The following is a 12,607-nucleotide window of genomic DNA, read 5'->3' as shown; positions in this document are numbered from 1 at the left end:
GTGGCGGCGGCCACCAGCCGGAAGTCCTTTCCTGTGGTGCTTGGCCGTCCATCTGTAGTGGCCGCTGCGGGGTACTGCACATCCACCTCCCATTCAATTGAATAGGAGGCGGATGTGCAGTAACAACCACCAGCCACTACAACTTGACGCCCAAGCACCGCAGGCAAGGACTTCTGGCCGCCGGCACCGATAACAGCTGATCAGCGGGGGTGCCGCGTGTGGGATCCCGGCCGATCATAGGGCATCAATGTGAAAGTAGTGGACAACTCCTTTAAGGGGTTAAGGGGGTATTCCAATCTATAAGATACTATCCCAATAAGTAGTAGTAGTAGTAGTAGTAGTAGTAGTAGTAGTAGTAGTAATAATATTAGCAAACACCTCCAATTAGACATTTAGTATAGTTCTTCTGATTTGCCATGTCACTTACCCCATGTGCAGGGCATTGCAGTAGCTTATGTATTCATGGTTACGACTACTAGCAACTAACTGTCACTATGTGAGTGGTTGTAACCATGGATACCTAAGCTACTGCAATGCACTGCACATGGGGTAAGCGACATAGCGAATCAGAAGAACTATACTACATTTCTAATTGGAAATTTTTGCGAATGTTATTACACCTACTACATATTGGGATAGGATCTTGGAGATGGGAATGCCTCTTTAAGCTACTGGTATGTCTTTGACACAGGTAGAACATACAAACTCCATGCAGATGTTTACTTGGTCAGACTAAAAGTCATGGCCTCAGCGCTACAGGTCATAACCAAGACATAACCAATGAGCCACTGTGCTGCTGGACATTTCACTGATGATGCGCTGTTCAAATGACCTGACTGCTCCAACAAATCACAGGCCACAGAGGTGAACAATGATGCAAGCACTTTGAGTGACCGTGCAGACTGCAGAGCAGCCTGTGCTGGATCCAAGCTGTGACAGCAAGTAAATATGTAAGAGAATCCAAGTCCCTAGACAGCATTTTATTTAGCCTGGACTATCCCTTTAATAATAGTATTTAGCCTAGAGAGATTGTGGACATTTCTGTTAGTTTTCCAGAAAACTATCATCCATAATCGTCAATCAAATAATGTGGAAATGGCAATATGGCGCCACCTAGTGACCATAAAAAGTAATTGTACAATTAATTTACCTTGAAGTAAAATCCTTGAAATAAAATAAGATTCCTATTTATCCCAGTTTCGGAATAATGTAGTGTATGCTAACTTAAAAACAATTAAGGTGAATCTGTCACCAGATTTTTGCTACCCCATCTGAAAGCAACATGGTGTAGAGACAGAGATTCCATTTCCAGCGATGTGTCACTCACTGAGCTGCTTGCTGTCATTTTGATAAAATCACTGTTCTATCTGCTGCAGATCTGCCAGTGCTCTGATTGTTGAGCTCTCTGTAAACCTGCCCACACCACTGATTGCCAGCTTTCTGCCTATGCACAGTATACACAGAAAGCTGCCAATCAGTGATGGGTGCGTGTTTATACAGAGCTCATAAATATGGAGGACTACATGACAGCAGATTTACTAGTTGTCTAGTGATAATCTCCTGCTGATAAATCAGTGATTTTATCTAAACTACATTAAGCAGCCCAGTAAGTGACACATCGCTGGAATGAGGGTCTCTGTCACTACATTTCTGCAACTCTCAAATTAGGTGGCAAAACCTGGTGACAGATTAATTTTAAATACCTATTTCCCAGAAGTGCATATGCCTTTTGATTGACACTTATTTACTCATTCTTTCCATACTGTGATAGAGATGTATGGGTTAATAGTGTTTCTTAGATGAAAATACAGTAATGGCTGAAAGTTGCACCCATGAAATTGTTCCAGAAAATTAACTATTTTTCCCAGAAAATTATTGCAATTACACATGTTTTGTTATACACATGTTTATTTCCTTTGTGTGTATTGGAACAGCACAAAAATCAGAGAAAAAAAGGCAAATTGGACATAATTTCACACTAACCCCCAAAAATGAGCAGAACAAAATTATTGCCAACCTCAACTTAATATTTGGTTGCACACAATATTTGGTTGGAATAAATAACTGCAATCAATCGCTTCCTATTATCATCAACAAGCTTCTTACACTTCTCAACTGGAATTTTGGATCACTCTTCTTTGTCAAACTGCTGCAGGTCTCTCATATTTGAAGGGCGTCTTCTCCCAACAGCAATTTTAAGATCTCTCCACAGGTGTTCAATGGGATTTAGATCAGGACTTATTGCTGGCCACTTCAAAACTCTCCAGTGCTTTGTTTCCATCCATTTCTGGGTGCTTCTTGAAGTATGTTTGGGGTCATTGTCCTGCAGGAAGACTCATGACCTAGGATGCAAACCCAGCTTTCTGACACTGGGCACTACATTGTGACCCAAAATCCTTTGGTAATCTTCAGATTTCATGATGCATTACACACAGTCAAGGCACCCAGTGCCAGAGGCAGCAAAACAACCTCAAAACATCTTTTAACCTCCACCATATTTGACTGTAGGTACTGTGTTCTTTTCTTTGTAGACCTCATTCTGGTAAATAGTAGAATGATGTGCTTTACCAAAAAGCTCTATCTTGGTCTCATCTCTCCACAAGACTCTTTCCCATACATTTTGGCAAACTGCAGTCTAGCTTTTTATGTCTGTGTCAGCAGTGGGGTCCTCCTGGGTCTTCTGCCATAGTGTTTCATTTCATTCAAATGCTGATGGATAGTTTGTGCTGACACTGATGCACCCTGAGGCTGCAGGACAACCTTAATTTCTTTGGAACTTGATTGGGGCTGCTTATGCACCATCCGGACTGACCTGCGTTACAACCTTTCATCAATTTTTCTCTGCCGTCTACAGTGCCATGGGTTGTAAACCTGTTGATTACGTTACGCACCATGGACAAAGGAACATTAAGATCTATGGAGATGGACTTGTAACCTTGAGATTGTTTATATTGTTCAAGGATTTTGGCTCTCAAGTCCTCAGACAGTTCTCTTCTCCTCTTTCTGTTCTCCATGCTTAGTCTGGCACACAGACAAACAATGCAAAGATTAAGTCAATTTCTCCCTTTTTTGTCTGGTTTCAGGTGTGATTTTTTTTCTTTATTGCCCACACCTGCTTCTTGCCACAGGTGAGTTTGAATGAGCATCACATGCTTGAAGCAAAGTTGTTTACCCACAATTTTGGAAAGGTGGCAACAATTTTGTTCGGGCCATTTTTGGGGTTTTGTGTGAAATGATGTCCAATTTGCCTTTTGTTCTCAGTTTTATTGTGTTGTTCAAATAAACATGTGTATAACAAAACATGTGTAATTGCCATAATTTTCTGGGAGAAATACTTCATTTTCTGGAACAATTTCAAGGGTGACAACACTTTCTGCCATGACTATATGTCTGCTTGGATGCTTACATGATTTCGCAGGATCCAGTACTGGTGGGGAGTAGTCTGATAACACAACAGCATTACAATAGACATCATATCTTTTGCACAGGAACTGTCATCTAAGTCATTACCTTTTGGATGGAGACTCATGGAGATAATAACTTTTAGCCAACATCCTCTCCAATAAGGAGATGCGTATAGTCAGCTGAGCATGCATGTCTATGGTGAAGTCAGAAAAACACCTGTCATCCAAATAACGTGTGTCACCATTTTGTATGCCTATTTTTAAAGACGCCGGTCAGCTGTCCCGACATGCCTGTTGTAGTAAATAATCACATCCCCATGAAATAAGAATTGTGGAGCGTCGCCTCATGTAACGCTGTGCTTTTACATTCCTATGTTATTCCTCTTTATGAATAAATTAATAACTGGGTGTTACCAGTCGTCTCTGCATAGTATGACTCTGCCCAATCACTGCTGACTGTGTAGGGAAACAGCCCTAAGAAAAGGGGAATGGTAACATCCAGGAGGAATAACAGAGGAACAGAATACAAAGAAAATATGCTTCAAAAACACTATTTTATGAAAAATACAAATAGTTACAAACATAGATGAGTCAGGAGAACTTTACAGGATAGTATTACAGAAAGGCTGAGTTCACACGATGCGTTTTTAATGCGTTTCCGCTGCGTTTTTGCAGTTGCGTAAATGCATTAAAAACGCATGGTAGAAGGGCAGCAATGTTCCCCAATTGAAATCCGCATGTGCTGTGCCCATGATGCGGATTTTTCCGCAGCGTAAACGCTGCGCTCAAAAATCCGCAGCATGTCAATTAATTTTGCGTAAACGCGGCGTTTTCGCCGCCATTGACTTGCATTAGAACGCGCCAATTCCGCAAGACTGCATTTGTACTTGCGCTATTGGCGCGTTCTAATGTGCGGATGGTACCCGGCTGTGGAGGAGAGGAGACTCTCATCCACACCCAGGTACCATTAAAAAAGCTGTAAAAAAAGAATAAAATAAAAAATAAATGTATACTTACCCTCTGTCGGCCCGCGCACCGCTCCTGCTTGGTTCCCGGCACTTTGCAGTGAGTTGAAGGACCTGCGCTGACGTCAGAGTCATGTGACGGGTCAAGTGACGCTGACGTCGGCAGGTCTTTCAATTCAAAGTTGCCGGTGAGGGAGAACGGATTGAGCAGGACAGCGCGGGCCATCAGAGGGTAAAGTATACATATATTTTTTATTTTTACCACTCTCTCGGGTCACACTATATAAATCCATGCCGGTTGCATGGATTTATATAGTGTGACCTAGTTGTCAAGCACTTTCCAGGTGATGCTAAAATCGCCTGGAAAGCGCTTGTCAATCCACATGCGGAAACGCATGTGAATCCGCATGTATTCCGCAGGAAAAACGCATGCACAATCTGCATGCGTTTTTTCTGCCAGGGAGATGCAGAAATGATGCAGAAATTTTCTGCTTCATTTCTGCATCGTGTGCACATACCCAAAATCTAAGTATGGTGATGGGCAGCACAGGTGCAAAATACTGATGAAACAGCCACTCACAGACCTACCAATTCATGGAGGGGTGACTGTGTAGTATTATACATGCACACAGATGAGGCTTGCATGGGGCACCAGTCACACAGATACATGTGATGCACAGTGTTTGCATTACAGCCTATTAATGACGCCCATACTATTAGATCAGGCGGGCTGCCCAGCACTATATAAGTGCACCCCACAGGACATATGCCCCAATTCACCCGACCAACACTAAAGGGCCTGGCTGCATCCTGCAAAAAAAAGAAAAAGTAGTGCAATAAAAAGATGAAAATTGACCAAGATGGCATGGCTCACAGGGTAATAATGCAGAGCAGCTTAAAGACATGCCCCCCAGAGAATAGTGTGAGTCATGTCCCCTTTTTAAAAAGCATAAAAATTAGAACTTCATAAAAAGTCGCATATCACATTTAAAAAAACAAACAAAAAAACCCCCAGAATATTCAGGGGAGCAGCAAGAATAAGAACAAAAAATGTCCTATTTTGACCTGGTGACGGATCATCTTTAATGCCACGAATAAGTACAATAACCTCACCAGTCAGTGATCCAATACATTGCAGCTGTAGATGGCTCCTTTTCCTTCAGCTTCCATGGGCACCAGTCTACGTGGCCTTTCTGAAATGGACATCGGTGCATATCCTACTGCTATAAATGCAGTTGACCAAAAACAACAATTTTGACAATAAAGCAAGAAAAAGTGAGACTGTTCTGCATAATGTTATATGCACAAATAGATAATGATTTGTCCCCTAAAATGAACATAAACCTAAATTATACGCGGCGCTGATGTTAATGAGTACATATTGCAATTCACATTGGGTGCTCAATGTTTGTTCTGAATATTCATACACTGAATGACTTAATGCATTCCACATTCATTACACAAGAGCACAATTTCATATCCATAATGATTACCGTCTATTTGGTTATATGGATTTTATTACTGGAAGGGATGTAATCATTGCTTTCTGTTTCAGGATGGAGCTGCCAGTCACAGAGATTATACATTATTTCCAGTCGCACAGCCAAGCAATTACTTGTGGCTACTGAAGGTAACCATGTTATTATGGAAACACAGCAATCTGTAGAAATCTACCTGTAGATGGACCAGTTTGGGTGCCCAGAATGTATTCTGTCTCTCAATGTTAAAATTAACCTACCCTTAAAACTTACAAAAACATCAAGGGAACAAATCATTATTTTCCCCACTGTGTATATGTATATATAATGTAATATATAATATTACAGTGGGGAAAATAATGATTTGATCCCTTGATGTTTTTGTACGTTTTAAGGGTAGATTAATTTTAACATTGAGAGATAGAATATCCCCCAAAAAAACAAGAAAATCACATTGTATAATTAGATAAATTTATTTACATTTTGCAGTGAGAAATAAGTATTTGATCCCTCTGGCAAACAACACTTAATACTTGGTGGTAAAACCCTTGTTGGCAAGCACAGCAGTCAGACTTTTTTGTAGTTGATGATGAGGGTTGCGCACATGTCAGGAGGAATTTTGGTCCACTCCTCTTTGCAGATCATCTCTAAATCATTCAGATTTTGAGGCTGTCACTTGAGAACTCGGAGCTTCAACTCCCATCATAAGTTTCCTATGGGATTAAGGTCTGGAGACTGGCTAGGCCACTCCATGACCTTAATGTGCTTCTTTTTGATCCACTCCTTTGTTGCCTTGGCTGTATGTTTTGGGTCATTGTCTTGCTGGGAGACCCAGTCACGACCCATTTTTAATGTCCTGGCGGAGGGAAGGAGGTTGTCACTCAGGATATTACGGTACATGGCTCCATTTATTCTCCCATTGATGCAGTGAAGTAGTCTTGTGCCCTTAGCATAGAAACACCCCCAAAACATAATGTTTTTCTTACTATTGCACCCACAGTTGTCTCCTTCTCACTCACCCAGCGTCTTACTTATGGTTTTGAAGCCCATTCCAGCTTTGTGCAGGTCTATGATCTTGTCCCTAGTAATATATAAACTTGGCACTCGTGTGACTCAAAAAAATTTTTTTTAATGAAAAATGTGGTACAAAACAACAGACGTTTCGGTCATAAGAGACCTTCATCAGTGTACATGAAGCTGTGACCAAAGGTAAGTGGGAATACAATCCCCAGTGCGGTAGCTGGATAGCAGAAGTTGAATGAGTAAGTATAGAGCGTGCTAGAACGTGGTATCCGCCGCTAGTTCAATGTGGACGTTCTAGCACGCTCTATACTTACTCATTCAACTTGTGCTATCCAGCTACCGCACTATCTGGGGATCTGGGGATTGTATTCCCACTTACCTTTGGTCACAGCTTCATGTACACCGATGAAGGTCTCTTATGACTGAAACGTCTGTTGTTTTGTACCGCATTTTTCATTAAAAAAATCTCCCAATTTTTTTTTGTCATACGAGTGCCAAGTTTATATATTACTATTGATCCGGGTTGGGCCCTTACTTGTGCACCACTCTACCAGGAGTGCAGTAGTTTTTTCTAAAGTATATTATCTTGTCCATGACATCCTTAGAATTCTCTTTGGTCTTGCCCATGTTGTTGAGGTTAGAGTCTGACTGATTAATTGAATCTGTGGACAGGAGTCTTTTATACAGGTGACTGTCTGTATAAAAGACTCCTGTGGGAGTCTTTAAAGTAGGTAACAAGTTGATTAGGAGCATCTAACTGGTCTGTAGGAGCCAGAACTCATAATGGTTTGTAGGGGATCAAATACGTATTTCTCACTGTAAAATGCAAATAAATTTATCTAATTTATACAATGTGATTGTCTTGAATTTTTTTTTTTTTGGATATTCTATCTCTCAATGTTAAAATTAACCTACCCTTAAAATTACAGACTGTTCATGTGTTTGTCAGTGGGCAAACTTACAAAAACAGCAAGGGATCAAATACTTATTTCCCGCACTGTATATATGAAACCAGAAGTTTACATCTCAATATCTGACATGAAATCAGAATAAACCTTTCCCATTTTAGGCCAATTAGGATTACCATCATTTTTAAAATTTGCCAAATGCCAGAATGAGAGAGAATGTTTTAAGGCATTTTATTACTTACTGCAAAGTCAAAAGTTTACATACACTAAGATTACTATGCCTTTAAACAATTCTGGACTACCCATATGATGATATCATGTGTTTGGAAGCTTCTGATATTGCCAAAAAAAACTATCTGAGTTAATTAGAGACACACTTGTGGAGGTATTTTAATGCACACCTGAAACACACTGTTTCTTTGTGTAGCATCATGGAAAAATCTAAAGAAATCAGTCAAGATATCAGGAAGAGAATTGTGGACTTGCACAAGTCTGGCTCATCCTTGAGTACAATTTCAAGATACCTGAAGGTGCCTCGTTCATCTATACAAACAATTATAAGCAAGTACAAACAAGATGGGAATGTCCAGCCATCATACCGCTCAGGAAGGAGATTGGTTCTATGTCCCAGAGATGAACGTGCTTTGGTCCGACATGTGCATATCAACTCAAGGACAAAAGACCTTGTGAAGATGATGGCGGAAGCTGGTAAGATTGTGTCAATAACCACAGTGAAACGAGTGTTGCATCAACATGGGCTGAAAGGCCGGAAGAAGCCATTACTCCAAAAGAAACATAAAAAAGCCAGATTAATGTATGCAAATGCACACAGGAACAAAGACCTTAACTTTTGGAGACATGTCCTGTGGTCTGATGAAACTAAAATTGAACTTTTTGGGCATAATGACCATCTTTCCATTTGGAGGGAAAAGGAAGAAGCTTGGTAGCCTAAAAATACCATCCCAACTGTGAAACACAGAGGTGGCAGCATCATGTTGTGGGGTTGTTTTGCTGCAGGAGGGACTGGGGCACTTCACAAAATAGATGGCATCATAAGAAAAAAGATTATGTGGCAATACTGAAGTAACATCTCAAGACATCAGTCCGGAAGTTAAAGCTTGGGCGGAAATGGGTCTTCCAAATACACAATGACCCGAAGCATACTGCCAAAATGGTAACAAAGTGGCTTAAGGATAACAAAGTCAATGTTTTGGAGTGGCCATCACAAAACCTAGATCTCAATCCTATTGAAAATTTATGGGCAAAACTGAAAAGGCAGGTGCGAGCAAGGCGATCTACAAACCTGGATCAGTTACACCAGTTTTGTCAGGAGGAATGGGCCCAAATTCCCACCAACTATTGTGAGAAGCCTATGGAATGATATCCCAAACGTTTGACCCAAGTCATTCAGTTTAAGGGCAATGGTACCAAATACTAATGAAATGTATGTAAACTTTTGACTTTGCAGTAGGTAATAAAAATGCCTTAAAACATTCTCTCTCTCTCTCTCATTATTCTGGCATTTGGCAAATATTAAAAATTATGGTAATCCTAATGGACCTAAAATGGAAAAGGTTTATTCTGATTTCATGTCAGATATTGAGAAAAGCATATAGTGTATGTAAACTTTTGGTTTCCTATAACTCAAACCCCTCATTTTAATTGAATCTCTGTATTATTCGCAGACTGCTACTCTTATTTTCTTCACGGCTGCAGATGTTCAACATATCACTGTCTGGAGTATTAATCCAGTGTTGTACAGCTTTCTCCTCTTGTCTATATTACTGAGCTGTGAGCTCCTACATTCACCATTCTAATATCACCTTAAGATGTTTTCCACATTCCCTGCCTCAGCTTTTATACAGCCTATGATAGTCCCTCCTGCTTGATTGTGCTGGACCATGTGATGTGATATCTGCGAGGCATTTTGTGAAAGCCTGAGCAGCTGCACCTGACGTCATTGGCCCACTCTCTGATTCTTCACCAGTGTGTGAAATAGCGCTAGGTATTTTTTTTTTTTCCGATCCCTGAGAATCAAATCAGTCAGTTAAGGGTGTACTTTATTTTTTTATTATAGATTCCAGTTGCTTGTGTTACCAGCTGTGTGGCCCTGCTCGATCTTCCTGCCTCCGACTATGTGACCAGAGCAGAGAGGAAGTATTAAGGTTCTGTAGACCCTACCGGGTGGATGTGTGCTGCTTGTTCTGCTGCCTCATGGTCATCAGAGTATTCTCCTCATCTAATGCTCTCCTAGGCTTTGTCCAGCAGAGGTCAGTATACAGTTCTACAAGTGATCCAATAATAGCTCCCAATTCACAAAGTGTCAGAAAACATAGATCTGGCATGTGCTTATCACAAGGGTGGCACTTTTTTGCCAGAGTAAATCCTAAAAATAAAAATTTGAGCTGGTTAATGACTGAACCTAAAATAGATCAAAGTAAAAGTGTATTCTCCTCTTAGAAACGTAAATGTTACCCATAGAATAGATAGGATCACTTAAATTATCAAAGATTATATTGATTTTTCTAAATATATCAGTTGTTAAAGACTTGTCACCTATGTTAGCTGCCTTAGTTTGCTCGTCAATAGTGATGAGCGAGCATGATCGGGTGTTTTCCGAGTAGCTTTGGTGCTCAAATGTTATGTTTGAGTCACTCCGTGTACATGATTTGCGACTTTTTGACAGCTTTAATACATGTGAGGAATGCCTGTTTGTTAGGCATTCCTTACATGTATTAAAGCTGTCAAACAGCTTGCACACGGAGTGACTCAAACATAACATTCGAGCAGGCCGAAGATACTCTGAAAACACCAGCGCATGCTCGCTGAAAGGGTTACCAGAACATGCTCGCTCATCACTAGTCGTGAACCTTTCAATGTTGCCTCTATCCTTTTCTGATTCAGATGGAGCTTGTTTAGCCCAAGTCTCTCGGTGCATGACTCGGAGGGAAGGAGAAGAATGGACATCCGGGGTCCCTGGAGTGTGGCCCGCTGTCACTCTGACCAGGAATTCCAGGTAACACTTTGTATTTATGGACTCGTGTAGATTATCCACTGTACGGAAAACTGCACCATCAAGAAATTGCATCTGCTGAAAGCTACAGTTTTGGTTCTCATTCTTTTAAGATCGATTTTTGGGCTAAATTGTCCCTTTTAAATACCAGTTTGTGTTCATTTATACTGTTTCATTTAGCTTTGGAAAAAAAGATGGGATAGATTTATTTTGGAATTATCACTTTAAAGCTACTGTCACACGACAGTTTTTCTCTCATGCGAGAGAATCGGTCCGATTATGCTAATCTCTCTGATCAGAGAGTGGCTCGATGCTATACATCCTGTCCCACATCTGCCCACTTTTACATAGCTGGGGAAAAAATGATATTCTCAAAATTTGCAGCCTTGAATTGCGCCAAAATTTTGTGACTCTTCAAAGCTTTTTACGCCAGAATTCAAGCGAAAAAGCTTTGATGAATCGGGCCCATAGAACTATATACTTTTTTTGTGTCAACGGATTGCCATTTCTGTTCCTTAAACTCAGTGCAGGTCCTATTATTCTTAGTTTTTGTAACCATTCAAATCTGTGGGTTTCTCATGAAAAATGGCTAAAAAAAAAAATTGACATCGGTTTTCCATCTATTTTTAACCACTTATCGACTGGGCGATTTCCCATTTTTTCCTAACCTTCTTCCAAGAGTAATAACTGTTATATTTTCCCATCAATATAGCTTAAACTTAACACTTATGTCCCATCCCCTGATGATGCCGTTGGATCGGTGAAGCACGTTGGGGGGGACATGGGCGGCATGTTTGAATTATATTCACTCAATATTTGCCTATTATATTTAGATAGCACCCTGGGGTACCATCACTACAGAGACATAAGCGGCTGCTACTCAATGTAACATAATTACAAATAAGGGCAAATATGAACCAATTTTAATTTCACCTCATTATATCTTATTTAAAAGTAATTTACATTTTAGTGACCTGTTAGAGAGGAGTTAATTAGTGGGGCTTTGCTCTATTGGTTCTGAATCCAACAGAAGCCCAATATCCCCTTCTGAATGCAGGTGACATCAGTGGAAGGTCAGAAGATTGCCATCATATGGAAGAGGTGGCCGGGTTTTAATGAAGACTATAACATGGATCATGACTTCTTTGGCCTTGACAGTAAGTACATTTACTGACTTGATAAGTCAAACAATGCTTATTGTTCAGTCACGAGTCTATAGTAAGGCAAATATCATTGTCTAACAATCATAATATACTGTATACGTTGGGTTTAAATTTTGGCAACCTCAGGATCTATGCGTGCGGTCAGCAAATGGTTTACATACAGATAGATGCATGAAATCTAAATTGTGTAAGGCCACTTCATATACCAGTACTACTTGTGAGCCGGTAACAGAAAAAAATATATCATGTAAAGTACCTGTTCTGCCTTGTGGATCAAGTTCTGATTTTGACTTACAAATAGTGATGTAAATTACTGAACTACACGTGGGCCAGTGAGATCTCGATTCATGGATCTTGAAGTGTCATAGATCTGATGACAAGCTCAAGGTAAATGACCCAGGATTGTGGCTCAATTTGCACCCAAAAAACCCCCAAAAAACTGCAAAAACATGCCCTGCAGACAATTGCTGCTCCTTTTTTTGTGAGCATAGCTTATCAACAGAGGAATGGATTAAAATATGACATGTGCCAAAATGATGGTGCAAAATATCGCAATGAAAAAAGCCAACCAATATGTGGTATAAAGTTATACAAAAGTGTCTAAAGATTCCCTCATTATATTATCAAGCATGGGTCAGTGTGATCAATGACAC

At 40.3% G+C, this 12,607-nt stretch overlaps 1 protein-coding gene across 1 annotated transcript in view; it reads left to right on the top strand.

The window, feature by feature from the left end:
* LOC141258112 (phospholipid scramblase family member 5-like) overlaps positions 1–12,607 on the top strand; it is a 35,474-nt gene that overhangs the window by 19,841 nt on the left and 3,026 nt on the right. The window contains exons 2-5 of the mRNA XM_073673119.1: positions 5,925–5,999; positions 9,856–10,048; positions 10,683–10,794; positions 11,849–11,948. Of these exons, the coding sequence (XP_073529220.1) occupies positions 5,925–5,999; positions 9,856–10,048; positions 10,683–10,794; positions 11,849–11,948 (480 nt within the window). The remainder of the gene's footprint in view (positions 1–5,924; positions 6,000–9,855; positions 10,049–10,682; positions 10,795–11,848; positions 11,949–12,607) is intronic.

Source organism: Phyllobates terribilis, unplaced genomic scaffold (assembly GCF_046119375.1).
Source record: "Phyllobates terribilis strain yellow unplaced genomic scaffold, ASM4611937v1 Scaffold_3__8_contigs__length_932513732, whole genome shotgun sequence".
In the NCBI taxonomy this organism is placed as follows: domain Eukaryota; kingdom Metazoa; phylum Chordata; class Amphibia; order Anura; family Dendrobatidae; genus Phyllobates; species Phyllobates terribilis.
This window is presented reverse-complemented; position numbering and strand designations above follow the sequence as displayed.